We start from the raw sequence: 22,771 nt of genomic DNA, 5'->3' as shown, positions 1-22,771 counted from the left end.
ATATGAAAATTTTCATGATTCAATAACCATGAACATCTAAAAACTGGTAACTTAGTTTTCTACACGCCAATCCTACTACAGCCGGGGGATCCCAACTCACACACCAACCAACTTATCATATTAGATTGCCAACTTTTACTAGTTTCCTAATCTAGATTTCCATTTTTTAAATGTTCGTGGTTTACGAACCACGAAAATGTTCGTGGTATCGGCCTGAGCTATATATTTAAATATAATTAAACTCTATCAATAACAGTGTGGGGCCTAATGAGCAAAGAGGCCCGTGCGATTATCTGGGCGGTATATATATCCTTAAAAAAAACATATGCTTCACCATCGACATGGACATGGACTTTAGTATGTGTGATGTTGGTCATCATATCTCGACGATTTTTCTTTTGTATATGTTATTGTTTCCAAGTGGTATGTATTTATCATAGGTTCATGTGATTTAGTGATCGAGGTCGCTCTATGTTATAGTCATACATATTTTGGTTTTCGATTGTGATAGACATCGCCCATACAGAGATTGAGTCGTCGTTTTGCCCTTCCCGAGATTGAGCGCTGAAGGAAAGGTGCTAGTCAGAGTCGTTATCGTTATCGACTTCTTCTCCCGAGATGTTTTCTAGGTGTTGAACCGCACTCTTGATGACGTTTTTCTTCGTCAGGAATCACCCATGACGATGGCTCGAGTTGCCGATTGGGTGATTCAAATGTCTTTCATACCAGTTACTATCATTCCTTTGACTTTTGTTAGATGTCGATATACAGTGATATGATAGTACTAGGTTACGATGATAGACATCTTATTACGTCAGAGACTGGGTTAGAATAATCCTTGACACTTATGTGGGCAGGGCGGACAGCTTCGATATGATTGACGGTGGTGTGATCCAGCAGTCACCTCTCGTTCAGGTTTATCTCGTTTGGCTGTAGTTGCGTTTTCGTGATTCCGGCTGAGGCCTCACCGTGAGCACCCGCGATGGGTTGGCTCATACGTTCGTATAGAGACAGCTCGAGTTAGTCCGAGAGTGTACGATGTTAGTTCATTTATCCCAAATTGTCCAGATTGTTGGTTTGCGTGCACGGGACTGTGTTAGACTACGTTTTTATCGTTAGACCCAGGTGGCAGTTAGAGTTGCCGTGGGCTGTCAGGCTTTGTCGTATTTGTGACGACATTTTTATTCGAGCTGTAGAGTCGTACTCATATTTACGTAAGATGTGATAGGACCCATAGTTGGCGGGTGTTTGACGTCACTATGTTTGTTTGATGTCGAGGATCTCGATTTAGACCATCAAAATTGTATATTGCCACATCTTAGCGATCAAAAGAAGATACAGTTTAGGTTCAGGTTGTACATATAAATTGATTGTAAAATTCGAGAGTTAAGTCTAAAGTTATTCGTACGTTTAGTATTTAAACTCGATTAATTGTCCTATTTGCTTTGGTTTCATGTACAGCTGTTACTGATCCGAATCCTCTTTTGGGCATCTTAGGCTATTCGTAGTAATCGGATGGAGATCGTGATTTAGGTGCCGTCGCTCCTCATCGGCCTTAGGGACGGTTCGAATCGGTGTTGGTCGTTGTTCAGAGAGATTCCTAAATTTGTGGTTTTTGTGATTTTTAAGTAGTTATGAGGTTTTTAAGTCGTGAATTCGATTTAATTGGAATTAGAGTTACAGTTGAAGTGGAAAGCTAGAAGTTTAGTCCACTCTTTTACAGGGTTTAAGTCACATGATATTACCTCATAGTGGAAGTCCAGACTTTAGGTCGAAGGAGGTTTCTAACGTAGTTCTTTTGGATGTTTGAGAGTTTAAGTCAGGTTTTTATGGTCGTCGTGTCTTTATACGGTTTAACTAGTACGATTGGAGTTAGTTTACGACAGTTTTACCGAGGTGCTTTAGAAGTCCTTCAAAAGATTGGTTTTTGGTTTAAAGCACCGTGCGCCTCGAAGGATGCAGCGTGTGCTCGATTTTGCGGTTTCCAGCGACGACCTTAAGACAACTTTGACGTCAGAAGTTCCACCTTTCACATGTTTATTCCTTTAAACTCCCCAACCTTACGTTTTATCCGGAAGTGACACTTCTTCTCCACTTTTCCCAAGTGTCCTCAGCATGTGGTGGATAAATATCACTCCACTCTCCTATTTTATTCGAGGTTCTTGTTTGTAATGGTTGGACGACGGGGATATCTTTGCCTGTCAAAGCCTGCGGGCTTTGGTACAAGACCCGCAAGCTTTGGAGGTTCGATATGTTTATGAGGAGAAGCCAAGGAGGCGGGCGCCACACGACGTAGGAATAGGACCAGGCTGCCTTGAGTAGATGGTATATGTGTACAGTCGTGTCCGCTATAAGTGTTTCACTTGAAAGCCTGGGTAAAGACCCACGGGCTTTAGTCCTAGGTTTAACCGAAGGTCAAGACGAGTCAAGTCGTGAACTCAAGACCCGCTGGGTTTGGGACAAGATCTGCGAGCTTTGACCGTTTTGAGGTCAAAACGAGGAAACTCACGCCGTTCAAGTAAAGATGTAGGTAAAGCACGTCTTTGCTGAGACTGAGTCAAGCTGTGAGAGGTCTACACAGCTGGTCAATGATTATGATATCGGTTAGGATAGGTTTGGAGGCCTTGTGATGTCAATAATTTTATAAACAATGCACGTAAACAGGCATAAGTATTGATCATATATATATATATATATATATATATATATATATATATATCTCTCTCTCTCTCTCTCTCTCTCTCTCTCATCCCGATGACACGATAATCCTCGTGTCGTCGGGAACACGAGGATTCAAAGATTAGCAGGTAGTTTAAACTACCCACCAATCCCACTCTAACTTTTTTTTTTAATTTCTCTTTAAGTTTCTCTTCTCTTTAACCCAGGCCGACCCTATGATAGTTATCGTGGTTCCTAAACTACGATAACTCAAAAGGTGGCAAACTAATAAAAATGAGTAATCTAATATGATAAGTTGGTTGGTGATGAGTTGGAATGCCTCGGGTGTAGTAGGATCGTCGTGTAAAAAGTTAGATATATATATATACATGGACACCAGCAGGTTTTACAGATATTAAATTGCCAAGTTGCCTATGGATAGGTAAAAAATACACTATAAAACTCATTTTTTTTTACCACGAGTATGGATGTTTAGACATCTATTAAATGCTCATGGGTGCCCATGCCCATACTCAACTCTAACAGCCTAGATAACAGCACAACTGAGTACACTACTCTTACACTGTAATACCCGAAAAGGACTCTTCGGGTTCACAGTTCTAACCTTTTCATATTAATATATATTCAGGTAGAGAAAGATTTTTAATTTCTTATAGTTGAATTTAAAATTTAGTATTTTGGACATGGTAGAGCCTGACCACTAGTTATAGTTTGAAATTAAATGATAATGTTAAAAAAAATATGTATTTATAAAACGGTTGTAATTGTTTTTTAGTTTTAAACGTGGCCAGTAATGTAAATGGGGAGAATTTTCTAAAGCAGGAGCTTTCAAATTTTAGTATGGAAGAGAATATGTATTTTTCTATATTTTTAGAGAAGTCGTTCACTGACTCTGTAAAATTTTTTACCATATTAAATATATTAAATACTATTATTTTAATTAATTTCAAATCTCATGAATAAATTTTTATCTCAAATCAACTTCCCAGATGTAAATAAAAACACCTAACCCTACACAATGTCAGTGAACATATTAATAAAGAGTCATTTTAATGTAACCAAATAACACGTTACTTAAATTACCCGAAAAAGAAACCTCTATATAATGAATTACCGGTTAAACGTATTTTTTAGGTGAATAAAACCCCAAAACGTTTTAGCCCGGTGGAAAAAGGAAAAACGTCTAAGCCAGGCGAAAAAGGCGGCGGACTGGTTTTACGGGGAGGATATGTTATCGGAGGGCGCATAAAGAACTGTATGCATATGACGGGACGGCATGCCAGACCGCGCGTAATTTACTGGGCAAGTTAGAGTCAGTAAAGAGCCTTGGGCCTGGTGAAGGTGGGGGCGATAAGCGGCTGGGGCGACAAAGGACAAACCGAAATTAAGAAATTATGTTATTGAGTGCTATTTACTCTTTTATACGTGCCGGGCTCGTCCCTATTATCACGTTGCGTTTCACTTTGCTCTGGCTTTTTTACCACGTTGACGGTAATATTGTCACGTAGCGATCCAGCGTGGTCACGTTGGAGAGGTTTTAGTCAGTTTTAAAATGAAAGAGATAAGGAATTATATTAGAGTTGAAAATGACGTTTACTTGCCGATGGGGAGGTTTACTTCGGCTTCGCAGCCGNGGATAATATTACTAATATATAGATTTATAATGTATATGTAATAATAGTAATTAATTCGTACGTAAAGTATTGATAATTTTTATTGTTCGTGTTTAGTATAAATGGTTGATTTTCTGTTGCTAACATTTTACTAAAAGAGCGTTTCAATTTCCGATTTAAACGAATATAAATTTAGAATGTAAGAAATAGTGTGTATAAATATAAATAGATAAAAAGATTTTGACTTTTTTTTTCTTTTTGGCTTTTGAGGTTACAAGGGGAGATAATTATCTTCTTAATAACATATTGAAGCTTTGACTTTTGATCTAAAAATATAGATTTAAATTGTTTTCAAATAGATTAATTGAGTTTGATATTGACAATTTTTTGAAAAAATTTATATAATTAGGAGTGGCAGGAAGAACACTAATTAAATTAATTCTTAGAAATATATGGTTGGCCTTCTCATTATAACGATTAAACTATCTAATAAACCTTAAAAAACTTTAATAAAAAGTTAATAGTTTATAATAGTTCAAATTCATCTATTTTAAAAAACTAAATTGCAACTTATTCGATATATAAATTTTTTCAGCAAATACGCAGCTTAATATATAAGCTCTTCATGGCATTGAGTGCATGGTCAAAGATGTTACGTGGATCTGAGGTAAGGGAAAAAGATACAATTTAATTATCATCCTTAATTATGTCAAACTTTGGTGGGTGCAAAAGTGTAGTTTGCTTTGAAGAAGTTTCTTTTATCCTAATTCTGAAAAACAACAAAAAGAAAAAAATTAAAAAAAGGGTTAATTTTATGCAGGTTCATGTAAATATAGTAAATTATAAATAATTTTTTATAAAATTTAACTTTTATATATTGTCTCTGTAAAAATTTTACTATTTTCAAATATATTCCCATGATTTATTACCGTTAAAATATTATTTATTTTATAAGTGAAATGATCTTTTTGCCATCACAAATATGCCTTTCCAAAAGTCCCAACTACTAAGTAAAGAGGGGTAAAAAGGTCAATTCACCTTATTAACTAATCATGATTAAGTATTTTATCTATAGTTAATTAATTTTTTCTAACGAATTCTAACGGCGTAAACATATTTGAAAATATCATGTTTTTTGCACGGACAACATCTAAAAATTGAACTTTATAGAACTATATTTGTAATAATTCATTATGTTTATAGAAATCTGTATAAAATTAATTTTTTTTAAAAAATAAATATTTTTCCCTATATAAGGGATATGTTCCGCTTTAAGAAACGTGCAAGCTAAAAATTAGCAGAACTGTGGCTTTCTACTACGGTGAGAAGCCGAATCAAACTTTGACGTTAAAAAGAGAAATTCAACGTCTTGTTTATTCTCAGACGAACTTTTTTTTTTTTTATTTGTATTGCTTATTTTCCGAACTCATCACATGTATTATACAAGGTTTACTAAATTTTCTCAATTTCTACTTATTATTATAAAAAATATATATTTTAAAGACATATAAATCACTAACAATCCAATATATATATATATATATATATATATATATATATATATATATATATATATATATATAGAATTAGGTTACTGTATTATTAATAATACCAAGCGCTTTGTGCCATTAGATTTTCAAATTTTCAATTAAGAAATGTATAGTTAAAATTATAGTGGTCCTCTAAGATTGAGTAGATTGTTGATTATTTAATATAATTTAACGGATGAAAATAATTAAAAAAATAAATTTAATTAAAGACGAAAAATTCGAAAGCATAAAATGCTTTATACTATCGATAGTATAACAACAGTATTATCGATATTAACAAGCCCCTTATTCTATCACATAACTTTGAGTTTTAAGCCAAAAAGAAAAAAAAAAAAAGTTTTTTCAAGGCTAAATTTGAAGCTGCTCTTGCTGTCCTTTTAGCCATAAAAAAAAAAGAAAAAAAAAAGAAAAAAAGAAAAAAGCTATTGAATAATTTTGAGAAAAGAGTTATCTATTTTGAACACTTTTTCTTTTTTCTTTTTTCTTTTAATAAGCAGCAGCAACAACTTTAGAAGAGAATATTATTTTAAGTTCACCAATCAGAATATTACACGTAAGCAAGATTAGATTATCTTTGTTGATTTATATAGGTGACTATTAAATTATAGGTCAACATAATGATGAAGATCACAATTTAAATAATTATTTTACACTATTGTGTCCCAGGAAGAGAAAATCAAGTTTTCTCCAAATTATGTCATAAATAATTTTATAATTAAAGGTCTTATAAATATTTAAACTTTGATCATTATTCAAAGATAAATTTTTTTTTTCTTTTCTATTATACCACGTTTAATTCTGTCCTTTTTGTTCATGAATTATTTTTTAATTTTTTTTTTTTAAAAAAAAATTTGTATTGTGAATGCTTATAATATACCTTCATTTAAAATTAGCTCTCTTTATACAAAAGTAGTAAATTCTTATCTTAATTGATTGGCTACATCAACATTTTAGCTACAAATAAATTTAATGGCCCTTTTTCCCCCCTCAAGTACCAAGTTCAATTAAGAATCATGTAGGAATAAATTTCTCAAGGAATATTGGCTTTTTTTTTTGTCTTTTCCTTTTAATTTCTTTTTTGTAAAATAAAAGCATGATCAACAAATTAGTAGTTAATATAACTTTGTCATGTGATAAATTAAGGGTGGTGTCAACATCTTAAAGAGGATAAAAAAGTTTGGGAATCTCCAAGAAATAGGCAACTACATATTGCAATGTAATTACTATATATTATATCGAGAATAAATTATTTTGGAAATAAGAAAAAAAAGATATTTACAGGATATGACTGAATTGTGTTATCTCATAACTAATTTTTTTGCCAAATGAAACAGAAATAATACAAAAAAATAAATTTCAAACCAAATACTGCCTAAAAGTATTTCTCCACCCACTTCTGCATAACAGTACGTTGTATAAATTTTATAATCTTTTTTTTATTCATTTTGAAATTCTTTTTATGGCAAAGTAATTCAATTATGTTATTAATTTTTTTAAAATTCTTAAAAATATACAAATATCAGAACTTGAGCATCTAAGCAATGTCCACATCAAATTGTATAATTAATGTTTAGAGATATTTTGCTCTCATTGGCTCATATATAAAAGGGCAATATAAAATTTGTCCACCTTATTACTATTACTAAATAAACATAAATAAATAAACATAAAACCATGGACTTTTCAAAAACCTTGGGCCCCATTGTTTGATAGTTTGGAAACCACTTAATTTCATAACTAGTACTTAAAAAAAAAAAAAAAAACATGTATCCCATTGCATTTGTTTATGGCCAGTTGTATTTTTTTTAATAAAAAAATTAGGTGAATATTTTAGTCATTCATGAAAAAGAAATAAAAAGAATATTTTAGGAGCACATGAGGACATAGATACTTGTTAATTTTGATTTTCAATTAGGTACATTAGCCGTGTTAAACATATTGAAATAATATAATATTATTTCAAATTGAATTTATATGATCTATCCGATATGTTTGTAGTTTTAAATTTGATTTATTAAGTTGTTTTTCAACCACTTGGCTATATTCGAATCTATAGAATTTTAATTTTATAGTTTGGAATTTTGATTTAGTTTGATTTATCTATTTACACCACACCCAAAATATAATATTAATTTAAAATATAATTTTTTTAAAAAATATATATATATAAATGTATGGTGCGTAAGATGCGAGTGTACACCTGGTGCAGGGAAAAAAATCCATCGTGCCATAGTCCACGTGGATGTGTTAGGGTGGGGGCCCACCATGTGGGGTGAATCATCATGGATGCAAGGTTTGGTGGATAAGTACACGCCGTGGAGATATTTTCGGAGCACGAGCCTCGTCACGTGCCTACGATGTACCCGCACGTGAGCTGGAACGCGCTGAGATCCGTGCATATTCTCGAGAGCAAATCGGGGGACAACTGGGTGTGGGGCCCCCCTGCTTTGTCTCCCAATAAGAACATGAACATGCTCTACCACGTCATCCGTGAACCGATACCCACACACATATTTTTTTATTGATGGTTTAGTAGTTTCATAACTTTTTTTATTCTTTTTTCTTTACTTTAAATAAATAAATATTGTAGAGAGAGAGAGAGAGACAGAGACAAAGAGTCGGCATATAGCATCATGTCGCAGCTTCGTCTTTATTTTCTATTATAGAGAAATCGAGAATGGTTTTACAGCGAAAACTTACGAATTCTTTGTCTCTAGCGACAAAAAAGATAATAAAAAGTGCAGATCAATGAGATGATCTATGACCGATTTAGCTAAATCAGTTGTGCAATTCATGAATTTTTATAAAATAATATGTGCCATCCACAGATGATGTGGTGGACCAAATCCAAATGGTTTTACACTTCACCCTAAACAGAGAGAGCTTGGTGTGGTGATCCAAATCTTTTTGTCCTAATCCCATCACCACAAAATGCATTATTATTGTTCCAGCTACAAAAGAAAAGAAAAAGGAATAATAGGTTTTTTTTTTTTTTTTCCTGAGAGAGAGCGCAAAAAAAAAAAAAAAAAAANAAAAAAAAAAAGGAATGGTGGAAAATATAAGTAATAGCTATCAAGGTATATTTTGGAATCTACACATGTATAATTAATATTGGTAGAGTTTCCAAAAAAACAAGCAAAAGGGAATATCGTGGCATCCAACGGAGTTCCCAATTATGCAATCACTAGAACAGATGGAAGATGCTTGAAAAGGAATACTTGTGAAAAGATTTAGAGCCCAATCAGTTATATTTGGTTTCCTGAAATTGCAAATATTTTGCAGAAATAAAAATTTCATATGAAGTGATCGATGTTGCCCGATAACAAAATAAAGCACTAAACTATTTCTGCGTTGGTGGTTGGATGGCCAGATGCCCGATATGATGTAAGGTTCGAACCTTCGCATGAGCTTAATAGTTATTTGGAAAAGAAGAGGTTCTCGACAATGACAATGGAGCGAAAAGATAGAATCATCGCCAAGAAAAGTAAAAAAGAAAGCTAATGCTCTGCAATTGGGTGCTTAAATGCCGGCTATTAGGTCATAGATTCGAGAGTAAAAATTCTCCTAAATAAAAAGAAATACTAATTGGTTAAGGGCTTAATAATTGGTATCTGAGATTTTAAATTTGAAGCGATGTTGCCTTCATATTTCTAATTGAGATTTTTTTATAAAAAATGAATAAAGCGGGTAACTTGTTAACTTTCTCTTTTAAAATAAAAAAAAAAAAAAACACGAAAAGAGAAAGATATTTCATGTCCAAATGGCCCAATATTTCTTTATTGGGCTGGGCTATCATGTTTTAGAATTACATATCTTTTCCCAACTCCATTTGGCTCAAACCTTCAAAAAAAAATTTTCTTCACCCAAATCATTAGGAGAGGCCCTCATTCTATAGGTCATTTTGAAATATACACAATTAAACTTCACCCTTTTATTTTTTTTTTAAGAAAAAATTTACTACCTCTAATATATATATATTTCCTTTATTTTACATAGAACTACTTTAATAAATTAAAAATATTGTTACAATCGATAGTTCTGGTTATACATGCCCCTTGAGCATGTTAGAAGCTCACATACAAAGAGAAAAACAAAAGGAAAAGGTTTTCATTCAAACTAAAATTCAAAAGCCCCCCAATGCTCCCTTCCTTAGTGACCTTTGCCGCCGCCGCCGCCGCCGCCACTTTCCCTCCAAATTTGAATTCAAATTCCCACCCACCCAACAAAGCAAACTCCCACCAACCAAGAGCAAGAAAAATTGCCATCACCTCCTTCCACTCGCCGAACCAAATCTTTCCCCTACTTCGACAATGCGAATCTCGCGCCCACTTCGCCCAAATCCACGCCGCGGTCCTCAAAACCGGCCTCGACCGCGACCCCTTATTGCTCTTCAAGATCCTCCGCCGCTGCGCCGCCCTCGAATCCTTCGAGTACGCGGCCCAAATCTTCGCGAGGATAGACGACCCGGATGTCTATCACTACACCGCTCTCATCGGTGCCAACCTCGATGCCGGCGCTAATGCCGATGCGATTCGACTGTTCTCCGGTATGGTCGGAGGCTCCGTTGAGCCCGACCCGGTCGTAATCTCTTATGCTCTAAAAGCTTGTGTGCTGGAGCTGGACTTGGGAGTGGGAAAACAGGTTCATGGGCAGGTTATTAAATTGGAGTTCGAATCCGCAAGGCCTGTTAGGATGAAGCTGATGGAGCTTTACGGTAAATGTGGCGAGCTTGGTGACGCTCGTTTGGTGTTCGGCGGAATTCCCGAGAGAGATGCGGTCGCGGCAACCATCCTGATTTCGTGTTACGCCGATCGTGGGTTGATCGGAGAGGCACGGGAAGTGTTCGATCAGACGGTGGGCAAGGATACTGTGTGTTGGATGGCGATGATCGATGGGTGCGTCAGGAACGGAAGGAAGAGCGAGTCATTGGAGCTGTTTAGAGCAATGCAGAGAGAGAATGTTCGGCCGAATGAGTTCACTGCTGTTTGCGTTCTCTCGGGTTGCTCTCAGATCGGAGCACTGGAGCTCGGAAGATGGGTTCACTCGTACCTGGCGAAATATAAGATTAAGTTAAATGCATTTGTGGGTTCAGCACTGATCGATATGTATGCGAGATGTGGGAGCTTGGAAGAGGCACAGGAGGTGTTTGATGAAATGAGGGAGAGAGATGTGGTATCTTATAACTCTCTAATTGCAGGGCTAGCCATGCATGGAAGAAGCAAAGAAGCTGTAGAATTGTACGAGAAAATGATCGAACAAGGCCTAAGACCGACCCACGTGACGTTCATCGGCGTTCTGAACGCCTGTAGTCACGGTGGACATGTAGACGTCGGATTTGAGATCTTCGAATCGATGGAAAATGTTTATGGAATAGAGCCCCGGATTGAGCACTACGGTTGCATTGTTGACCTGCTAGGACGAGTCGGACGGCTATCGGAGGCGTACGAGTTCATCGAAAAGATGAGAATTAAGCCCGATCATGTTATATGGGGGTCCTTGTTGGGTGCGTGTAAGGTCCACGGAGATCTCAACCTAGGGGAGAAGGTTGCGAAGATACTATTCGATAGTGAAGAAGCCGATTCAGGAACTTATATTCTTCTTTCCAATGTATATGCCTCATTCGGGAAATGGAGTGAGGCGGTTAGGGTACGAGAAAAAATGAAGGAGAAGGGAATTCGGAAAGAACCAGGGTGTAGTTCCATCGAAGTCGAGAACGAGATTCACGAGTTCTTATTAGGGGATATTAGGCATCCTCGAAGAGACGAAATATATCGAAAGCTCGAAGGTTTGTACGATGCTTTGCGAAAGGAAGGATATGCTCCAGCTAAGGATGTTGTTCTCCAGGACATCGACGAGGAAGAGAAGGAACAAGCTTTAGCTATACACAGCGAAAGATTAGCGATTTGTTACGGGTTGATCTCGACGAAGCCCAGGTCAACGATACGAATCATGAAGAATCTGCGGGTGTGCAGCGATTGCCATTCGATGATCAAGCTTACTTCGAAGGTGACGGGGAGGAAGATTGTGGTGAGGGATCGGAGTCGGTTCCACCATTTCGAGGGCGGGTCGTGCTCCTGCCGTGATTATTGGTGAATTTTATGGAGGAATTGATCCTGGAAGGTGGCAAATCAAAGACATGAAGCCAATGTACCAGAAATATAGTATTGGATGCTGAGGCATTCAAATCAGTCAAGGTGTAGGGTACAGCTTCATTATTAAGTAGCAGGAACAACAAGAATTAAAAGGTTAGTTTGTGTGTGGTGATTCACATGCCCTAAATCATGTGAAGGTTATGTTCTGCAACATATTATTGATGTAAAATTCTTAACTAGAAGGAATCACAGATAGAGAACCAATATTTGATTGTGTACAGAAGCTACAGATATGCACAAGTTTTCTGTTCAATGCCCTGTACCTGTACAGGGGAATACATATTTTGTCCAATTACGATAATTTTTACTTAAAATAATCAGAATTGTTAAAAATTTAGGTACTAGTTTCAAAAATATTGTATGGTTAGGTCAAAACTTTTCTAAGTACAGGTATCTATCTACTTACAGTATGTGCTATAGTTGACAATGCTGCATACACCGCAAATCAGCTCAAGTCCTGCTATAAAAAATCGAGGAGCTCCACCGAATAATATTGACCAGAGAATTAATATGTTTAAACTAACTATTCTTCTATAAGTTGTCTGTTTTCGGATCGTCTTCAATTCAGCAGTATTCATATGCTCCTTTCGAAATCCATACCTCAAAGATAGCATGGATGGGCCCGATTCTCTAGCTGTTCGTGAACTCGCAACTAAATTGCCGAAGTCTTGTAGATGGAAAGAATTAATAGTGCTGGAACCCAGAAGCAGTAGATGGGGGAGTGAATGAATGGGTTCATCTCATATGCCTTCACCAAAGCTCTGCAATGCTGTAATTTTATCATGTAAGTTTAGAAAGCTGAAGTGATGAATTCGTTTGTTTGAGTATCACATTTGGTAAGCAACAGTGGAACCAAAAAGAAAATTTGTTCAAATTAGAAAAATTAAAGGAGTTGGATTTATCTCGACAGGAAAACTACAAAGCATCACAGATACTAACCTAGTTAGATGCATTTAAAATATACCACTGAAAAACTATCTGCATAAATGCATATTGCTACAAAATCAGAATTTTCATATAATATCCTTTTGAAAACTTAATTGCTTACATACGCACCATCTTACTTGCAAAAAATGCGGCTCTAGAGAGAATTTTGACCACATCGATGGATTCGATGACTCCCAAGTTGTGACAGGTTTTTTTTTCTTTTTAAGAAACTGCATCTTGGAGAGAGATCTCTTGAAATTGAGATTATACAGGCGTATATATGTAATAAGATGATTTTGCAGGGAAATATCTATGTAAAATACCCAACATTTTATGTGAAGTCAAAGTCCTAATTTAAGAATAAACTACAATAGATAGGTGTGAACGTAATAGAGATATGGGCCAGTTGTAGGTCGGCACTCACAATATAAAAAGCTCTGCAATCATGAGAAAGAAATATGAAATCATAGATGGACCAAAAATACATACCTTCCAATGCCTCCACAAAATCACCAGACAGACCACCAAAAGGAACTTTCTAATCCAACGACCACTCCAACTACTTCCGTGTTTTGCGTTCCTCTTGCTCTCTTTACAGTAATCATCTTCTTTTTTACCTGATAGAGAGAGGAAGTGCCGACGATACGCTGTTCTTTCTGCAGCCAGGGCGGCTGTAACTACAATAGTAGGCAACACCACAAAGCAAAGATGAGGTAGAACAATAACCATCACATCAGGCACTCCGACATGCTGACGGCCATTAAAACTTTTGACAGCCCAACCTCTGTAAGTCATGTAGATACTATTGCTATTTTCAGTGATAGCATGACCAAAAAACCAGGGGAAAAATAGCAAGTATAGCAGATAAAGCAAAATCCCAGACCATATTAAAGTCATTCTCGAAAGCTCTACGAAAACCCAAAGCACGCCGTAAATTAAGCACTCCCTAACAGTCCTCCCACTGAAATTAGGGGTTAGATATTTGTGAGTGAAGTGCTTCTTGAAGATCATAAGAGAAGCTTGCGGGATAAGAAGCATTGAGAAGAGAAGTGCAAATGTAGACCATAGAGCAGGTTGATATATTGCAGCCCACTGACAACCCATTACAAAAAATTCCTTCCATGTCCAGCTAACTTTTGCAGTTAGACCATTAATGGAGAACGGCCTCAATTGGCTGTAGCTTGTCTCTCCTGTTACATCTGTTGCTTCAATTTGAAGCCAATATCGATCAGGTGATGGGTCTATAAACGCTTTCCAATTCCACGGTAACACATACAAATCTCCCCTAGTATTATTTCCTTCGAGCTTCTTCATCGGTGAATCAAGAACCAATTGAAGATTCCCTGGCCTCAAATCGTATATCTTTGCTGAAACTGATAAAATCTCATTCTTCGAGAATATCAAAGTTCGCACGGATCCAAAAGATGATGCTTTCTTTTTACTACATTCAACATCGTGAGGAGATGACATCCTTTGCATGAATCGAGAGTCCAACGGAAAAGTAGGCAGTATGAGTACATCCCTAGAGCCGAATTTGAAATCAATATCAACATACGAGACATGGCCAGAATCGATTGCTAGTATCCTCATAACTCTGCTCTTTCTCCAATCACCCATCTCCCACTCCCAGAATTCCTTGATGGGCTCTTCTTTCTCAGAACAGTTTTGACTATGCCCAGTACTCAAAATTCCTTCATGAATGTTAAATTGACCATATCGTCCTGATGAACCTGGTCCATGGTGACGCTTTAAGTTCTTCCCAAATCGAGTATGAAGATGCCCACATAAGTAAGCGGATAAAGAATGCTTCAGAAACACATCTTTCAGAGTTCTTCCTGTATCTGCTGATGCAGAGAAAGATAATGGGAAGTGCCCAAAGGCGATCTTTGTTACCGGTGATTTAATAAATTCGTCATCCCATTGCGACAGTGCATGGTCTATATCTACAAGTAGTTGGTCGGTTGGGTGTCCAAATAAATTGGTCGGGCCTCGCAGGCCAATATCCATTGTACTGTCGAATCCAATGAAGAGATGCTTCCAACCATTATTCTGCACATTGTCCGAAAACCTACTAATTGGTAAAGTCATGAAAAATTAGAAAGAAAACAAACTATCATTCATTATTAAAAGAAACTTACCTGTAGAGCTACACTCTGGACATTTCCAACTCGTCCTAATCTAGAGTTTATACTATATTTTCCATAAAAATCATATGCACCACCAACTTCAGGTACACCAAAGTTGTCATGATTCCCTCTGACATCGAAGAAAATTCTCTTGTCAAGTCCACTCCTTTCAACAACATCATCAATGGCATTTTGGTATTCTATCCACTCCAGCTCTTCCTGTTTCATCGTTAACAAATCTTTGCTCTTTCCATCTGATCATACCGTCGGAAAGCAAAAAGACCATAATCAATTCTAGAGGTAACAACTCCTTGAATGCATCGTTTCAATTGTTAAATTTTGAGATCATCTAATGTAAGGTAAAAAAAGAAAAAAAAGTTCCAAAATTAATGCTATAAATGTTAAATAATCTAAATCATGATTATTGCTACAGATATTCGCTATAATGTCTTAAAATTAACTTCGACTAGGATGTATTAGCATCCAAATCCTTCTGAAAGCATTCTAGCTCAACTCTACATGACATACACACGAATATAGAACACACATTCAAATATCTTAAGAAACCTAGAAAATAGTATTAATTTGCTAAAAAAAATCGTAAATATAATATATTTTCTAATTTATTCGACTAAAATCACTTAATTCCAAAAAATCAAAATTTGAAGGATTCTCAAATAAAAAACAAAAAACAAAACTAAAATTGACAGGGCTATTTCATACTGGGCGAGTTTTAACCATCAAAGCTAACCTTTCAATTCATTTGATTTGAGCCATTTACGCCTGGAATTCTATGACATATGAGTCATCAAATAGCTCAAAATCAAACAAACTGGAAATTAGGTACCAAAATCGAAACTTTAAAGCTTCTAGTGAGTGGATCGTCACTTCAGAATCGATCAAAATTATAAGTCCCATGCATCTTATCAGAAGAGTTTACCTACCCGTGAGATCGCCGGTGATGAGGACGAGGGAGGGGTTGATGAGGGAGAGAGCGGGTCCCGCGTACCTCTTGAAATCGAGGGCCCTCTCGGGGTGGAAGACGCTGAAGTGGAGATCCGATACTTGCACCGCCCACACCACCGGCCACCTCCTCGGCGAACCCCTTTCCCCCACCTCTATCACCTCCGCCGCCCCCCCTCCTCCTCCTCCTCCGCCTCCGCCTCCGCCATTGGCGTCCGAAGAGGAGGAGAAGGTTCTAGAAGCTAGGGTTAAGAGGAGGAGGAGGAGGAGGAGAACCCGTCTCTTCTCTAATGTCGCCATGGAATTGGGAGAAAGAGAGAGAGAATGGGGTTCGATTTGTTGATGGGGAGGAGGAGATCCACAAATGAAGCATCAGGGAAGTTGAGTTGACGACGTTCGACGAGGTATTCGCAAGCCAGCGAAGTGCGTAGACCCAGTTTACCACGTCAGCTATGAACCGTATAATAAATACTTTGTCATCGCCAATTTGTCCGTATTGGTGCATTTTGCTGTCGATAAACAGTAAAATCAATATCAGCTTTAGAATCTTTCCAAAGTGTGAGAGATTATTGATTGCCCTCAATTTTAAATTTTCTCGAATCAAGAGATTGCAATTTTCGCACAGCATATACTCTTTTATCTCTAACACGTCCGTGGATATTTGAATGTTATAGACTAAACTAAATATCTTATACTACATTTCGATACCTGTGACCACTAGAATTGCCTTAAATTGTGGGAATTATGATTTTTTTCTGAGGATCGAATTGTAGCCAATTTACGGCCTACTGTAGACACAGGCTAAATTTTGAATATCAGTATCTTAAAAAGTTATTTGAATAATGATTAATGCAATGTTAACAACAAATTGAGAAAAGAAAGTGTGTCAATTTACGTACTTGTGGAGACAATGCTAAAATTAAATTGGCTAAACTAAATTAAGCCAAAATAACCCAAAAAAAAAAAAGAAAATAAAATTAAAAAAATAAAATAAAATGTGCCCCCACGCAGGATCGAACTACGGACCTTCAGTTTACAAGACTGACGCTCTACCACTGAGCTATAGGGGCTCTCATGCGCGTATTTGCTCAATTTTATATTATATTATATTATTTTCGCGAATATTAAAGCATCCCGTAACGGCCCCAAAACTTTTTACCCTTCTCCCCATAATACCCCCACTCTCCGATCCAAATATCCAATCCACCATCACCCCTCTCTCCCTCTCTCTCTCTCTCTCGCTTCCACCTCGACGCCCCTTGGCCATGGAGAGGGCGCCGCAGCACCTCCTCCGCGTGGTGCTCAGCTGCCGCAGGATCACGGCGGAGGTGACGGCGCCGGCGCCGCGCTCGGAGGCGATCGTGGCCATGGCGTCGTCGTCGGAGCCCGAGTTCGCGGCGGCGGAGCGCGCGCGCCTCGGGGAGAGGCTCGCCGCGCGCCTCCGCGAGCTCGGCGTCGCCCGCGTCCGCCTCGACCTCGACGAGGAGCTCGCCCGCCCCCCGCACCACCGCCGCCCCCTCTCCTCCCTCTTCCTCTCCGTCCAGCGCGCCGGCGTCCGCGTCGACGGCGCCGACGAGCTCCGATGGCCTTGACCCGTATAACGGACGGATCCAAATTTGGGGATCTTTACTTGTGTGAGTGTTAGGGTTAGGGTTTGGCTTTGGATTTCGCTTGAGGAGCGCAAAAGTGTCATTTTTGCACAGNTATAAATTGAAGTTGTTTTGAGCATATATTATACCACTGAAATAGAAAACTCTGAATTAAAATTCAGTGTTCTTTATTACACTACGGACTTATATCTCTCTTTTTGGGTCTTTTTCGAGGTATTTATTTTTATAGTATAAAAATGGGAGCTTTGTTGCATCTTTATATCTGGAAAAATTTTACTGCATCATTTTTTTTTTTTTTATTCCATGTAAAATTTCAGATATAGAATAATTGGGATTGTGTAATTGAATTAACTTGGAAAATAAATTGTTATTCAGTTATTTGCATTGATTAAAAGGAATAAGATTTGTAGTAGAAATGCAATAGTCTCAGAAGCAGAAGCTTTAGTTTAACATGGAATAAATTTTAATTTGACAATATCTATCTTCAGATTTAAAATTTTAAAGGGCAATGATATTTATTCATAACAATTATTTCAAGGGGCTTTTCTTTCTTTATTTTTTTTTTCCTTATTTTCCTTGTTTTTGTGTGTCAAGAAAGAGGATGAGAGAGAAAAATCACCACTTTAGAACTAATCTTTTCTACTTGGATTAACTTGTAAAGATTAGGATTCTCGATCTTCACTAATTTATATACAAACGAGCATTTGTTTGATACATTCTCAGGAGGAACCTCCATTTTGTTCGGTATATCTCTCTATATATAACCACGAGATCTTTTCTTGTTCATTTAATGAACATATGATGAATTAAAGAAACAAAGAATTGATCTGTCACAATAAACCATTAAGGTTGTTGTACGCCCTCGAGCTCGATCAGATTCGATTCTTTCTTTTTTTGAGAAATAGGTAGCAAGCTACCTACTTCATTCATTAGGTAAAATGAACTGAGCATACAAGTTGAAAGCAGCTTAGGCCTCATATTCTTTCTGTTATTGATGTTTATATGAAAAGTGCTTTAAAAAAGCACCTCAGCTTTCAGTAATAAAGCTTTTCCTACAATCTCTAACTACATTAAAATTTACATTCTCTGCTACAGGAGCCAAAAAGAGTTTACCTTCTTAATATCTTAAATCTGAGCAAAAACTGTAAACTTTTGTCAGTGCCAGGTCAAAGAGACAGATGCTGTATACATTCAAACATGGACCAAACACAAAGAGTTGTTGTCCTGCTGCTAACCTGGCAAAGAAGAGTCAGAGAGTGTTAGGAATGGCATGAATAAGTAATGCCTTTTCTGAACCAAAATGGTGCAATTTATTGCCCTTTTCAGCTGTCCCATGGGCATGCTTTATTATAATTATTAATAATTATTATTACAAGGCCTTTTTGCATAAAAAATTCACTTATTTTGGACTTTTGCAAAACCGGGTCACCTTTTTCGTTTTTTCAGATTCGGTCCGCTTTTTCAGCAAACTGACCAAAATACCCTTATTACTTTTTCTCTTTCCTCTTTCTCTTTCCTCTTTCTCTCTCCTCTTCGTTTCTGTCGTTCTTTTTTTTTTTTTCTCGCCGAAAAAAAAAGGCGGACCGTCGCATTTTTCTTCACCGTCGTCTCCCTCCTCACCATCCTTCTTCACCGTCGCCCCCCTCCTCACCCTCCTCTCCACCGCCCACGACCCCCTCCTCCTCTCCTCCGTCGCCGCGGACCCCCAGCCTGATCCCGTCGTCGCGGCGGCAGCGACCGCGGCGAACGGGGTCGGGCTGGATGCGGAGAAGAAGACAACGGCAAAGAAGAAGAAGGGGAGGCCAAGCGACAGGGCGCAGGAGGGGGAGGCGGAAGCGCAACCGGCGCCGGCACCAGCGTCGCGCTTGTTCTTCTCCGTCGGCGCTGCCCCTCCTCCCGCCGCCGCGCAGAAGCCGCCGAAATCCGCCAACCTATAAAATCCTTAACAATCTCCCCTTTTGGCGATTTCGTGACAAAATATACTACAATGCTCGTACACAACTCGGAAACAATAAAAAGAAGATCATCGCAATCACCAAACGACGATCTCCTGCATGATCGATCCAATAAACGAAAATTACATTTTTCACAACCTTAATACAGACTCTATGACTTAGACATGGAGTCTTGAAGTCTTTGAATAATTCCTGCAAAAACATTATAAAAACACAATCAAGATTCAAGCATACTTATCATCATAAAAGATCAAACACAAAAGTCAAAGCAATCAAAGCAACAAGCCATAGTTCATAGTTCATCATAGTCAAGCACCTAAGCAACCATCTAATCTAAATTTACACAACTAAGCTAAAAGCATCAAAAGACATCAAAGCATCTAAAGACATCATCATCATCATGAGCCATCCATATCATCATCTCCCCCTTTTTGTCAAAAAGCGCCAAAATGACAAAAGGAGAAACCCCGCACAGTCAGTCGGATTCGTCACCCTGCGGAGGAAGATCTGAGCTGCAACATCCCAGTTTATCAAAGATGGCCTTCATCAACCGCTTGATTGTGCTCACATCTTTCTGTATCCGAGCTTGATCCGCAGAGAGTTTTTGAAGCTCTTCGGATAACCTCTGCTGCTCACGATATACTGACGACACCGAGATATCCTCCTCAGAAATATCCATGGATGGACGTGAAGAAGTAGGAGCAGCAGGAGGTGGAGCAGCAGAAGGTGAAGAAGCGCGCTGGGATGGAGTACGAAGCTGTACAGAGGACTTCACGAACGTCCTTTCATTGATCCTTCCCAAGCTATGCTCATAGGATGTACAACGAACATCCACCTCATGAAGTCGCAGAATCCTCATGATAATTAGTGAAAATGGCAACCTTTCATTTTGTCCTGAAGTTTTGATATCCTTTGCCATTCTCCGCCATATCAAAAACGGGATATTCATGTTGATATTCTTTGCACTTACAATGTCTGGCCTAGCCAGGTCGGACTATTTTTTATTTTAAACTGCACATCTTTAACAGATATTTATACTGCTTCTCCTTTTGTTGCACTGTTTCTCCTCTTGTTGCACTGTTTCTCCTCTTCTCCTCTTGTTGCACTGTTTCTCCTCTTTAAAGAGGAGAAACAGTGCAACAAGAGGAGAAACAGTGCAGCAAGAGGAGAAGCAGTATAAATATCTCTTAAATGGGTGCAGTTTAAGATAAATGGGTGCAGTTTTTTTTCTTGTTGCACCATTTTTTCTCTTGTTACACTGTTTTTTATTTTAAACTACACATTTTTAACAGATATTTATACTGCTTCTCCTCTTGTTGCACTGTTTCTCCTCTTGTTGCACTGTTTCTCCTCTTTAAAGAGGAGAAACAGTGCAACAAGAGGAGAAACAGTGCAACAAGAGGAGAAGCAGTATAAATATCTCTTAAATGGGTGCAGTTTAAGATAAAAAATAGTGTAACAAGAGGAGAAATGATGCAACAAGAGGAGAAACGGTGCAACAAGAGGAGAAACAGTGCAACTTTCATTTAAAGAGTGTAATTTTTATCTTAGTGGGTGCAGTTTATATCTGAAAGAGTGCAATAAGAAGAGAAACAGTGTAAATATCTTTCAAAGAGTGTAATTTTTATTTAAAAAGTGTAATTTTTATTTTAAAGCTGCAGTTTACATCTTAAGTAGTGCAACTTGTAATTTTTTTGTAGTTAACGATACAATTTCATCTTCATCCTTTTTTTTATATAATTTTTTATCTTTATTTTTTTTTTTTTTTTTTTTTGTCACCCTCTCTGTCAATAGCCACGGTGTCGGTGACGACGCCGCTAAAGACCCCCCACTCCGAGGCTGCAGCGCCGCAGTGATCTCCACGGTGTCGGCGTCGGTGTCGGCGAAGATGCATCGTCGTCGGAGGCAGCAGAGAAGGAGGGAGAAGGAGAGACGGGAAGGGCAGGGAAGAGCGAGAGAGACGCCGTTGTCGGAAACTGTGGAGGAGAGTAAGAGAAGAAAAGAAAAGAAAAATGCAAAAAAAAAAAAAAGTCACAGCCCGGCCTTAGGGGGATCGAAGGCGAGGAAGGTGGGGGCGCCGGCGGCGACGCCGCTCTGTCTTCGCCGCTCTCTGGGAAGAGAAAGAAAAAAAAGAACGAGAGAAAAAAAAGAAAAGAAAAAAGTATAAGGGCACCTCCGCTCCGTCTTCGCCGCTCTCTGGGAAGAAAAAGAAAAAAGAACGCGAGAAAAAAAGAGGAGAGAGAAAGAGGAAAGAGAAAAAGGTATAAGAGTATTTTGGTCAGTTTGCTGAAAAAGCGGACCGAATCTGCAAAAGCCAAAAAGATGGCCCGATTTTGCAAAAGTCCAAAATAAGTGGATTTTTTATGCAAATTGGCCTTATTACAAAGCTAGGCATTTTAAAAAGATAAAAAGGAATTAAAAAGGAACATCTTTTTCTGTGTTGTTATATGATAAGGTTTAGGTGACAATAAAGCCAACCAAACACAGCAACCCCTATTAAATATCATGGATGCAGAAGGGGACCCCCTCACCCCCCTTGTTTTGTAGCAGTGCATTCAAGCAGGTCATGCAAGCTGCAAGGGGTGAAGATCCTTTGATGAAATGACCATTTTAACCTTCTTACAAAATCTGTTTAGTTGACTATATCACAATTCTATTTTTTTGAAAAAAAACAGAGCAAAATTGAGGGTAATGAAGGGTTATTTGCTGCTCATTAACAATCATAGTTTTGTTTTGATCAAGCTAGAGGTATCGTAGAAGTACTGTCAAAGCAGGTTTTTCAAGCACAGATTCTTTACAGTCCAGTACATAAGAAGCCCATAACTTGATCAGAAAGAAATAAATAAATAATAAGAAAAACTTCAAAAACCCCCCTGTGGTTTCGTACTTTTTTATTTTAGTACCCTGTGGTTTAAAATGTATCAAGTTTAGTACCCTGTGGTTTCGCACTTTCTCACTTTAGTGCCCTGTGGTTTAAAGTGTATCAAGTTAGTACCCTGTGATTTTATTTTTGTACCAAGTTAGTACCCTGTGGTTTTATTTTTATATCAAATTAGTATCTTGTGGTTTTTAAACTACAGGGCGCTAAAGTGAGAAAGTGCGAAACCACATGTTACTAACTTGATACACTTTAAACCACAGGGTACTAAAGTAAGAAAGTGCAAAATGACAGAGTACTAACTTGATATACTTTAAA

General features: G+C 37.7%; 3 protein-coding genes and 1 non-coding gene across 4 annotated transcripts; 2 read left to right on the top strand and 2 right to left on the bottom strand.

The window, feature by feature from the left end:
- On the top strand, positions 9,836-12,274 carry LOC109713484 (putative pentatricopeptide repeat-containing protein At5g59200, chloroplastic). The gene has a single exon (XM_020237594.1). The coding sequence runs from the start codon at positions 9,980-9,982 to the stop codon at positions 11,933-11,935; it is 1,956 nt and encodes a 651-aa protein (XP_020093183.1). The 5' UTR covers positions 9,836-9,979; the 3' UTR covers positions 11,936-12,274.
- On the bottom strand, positions 12,296-16,388 carry LOC109713477 (putative metallophosphoesterase At3g03305). The gene is made up of 4 exons (XM_020237581.1): positions 15,992-16,388; positions 15,060-15,301; positions 13,411-14,970; positions 12,296-12,763 (listed from the first exon to the last, which is right to left on the bottom strand). The coding sequence occupies exons 1-4, from the start codon at positions 16,308-16,310 to the stop codon at positions 12,647-12,649; spliced, it is 2,238 nt and encodes a 745-aa protein (XP_020093170.1). The 5' UTR covers positions 16,311-16,388; the 3' UTR covers positions 12,296-12,646.
- TRNAT-UGU lies at positions 17,009-17,080 on the bottom strand. The gene has a single exon. It is a non-coding gene; the product is annotated as a tRNA-Thr (tRNA).
- On the top strand, positions 17,202-17,709 carry LOC109717929. Its single transcript, XM_020243895.1, has one exon. The coding sequence runs from the start codon at positions 17,276-17,278 to the stop codon at positions 17,600-17,602; it is 327 nt and encodes a 108-aa protein (XP_020099484.1). The 5' UTR covers positions 17,202-17,275; the 3' UTR covers positions 17,603-17,709.

Source organism: Ananas comosus, linkage group 1 (genome assembly GCF_001540865.1).
Source record: "Ananas comosus cultivar F153 linkage group 1, ASM154086v1, whole genome shotgun sequence".
NCBI classification, from domain to species: Eukaryota; Viridiplantae; Streptophyta; class Magnoliopsida; order Poales; family Bromeliaceae; genus Ananas; species Ananas comosus.
The sequence above is the reverse complement of the archived record's forward strand: the minus strand, read 5'-3'. Positions and strand labels throughout refer to the sequence as shown.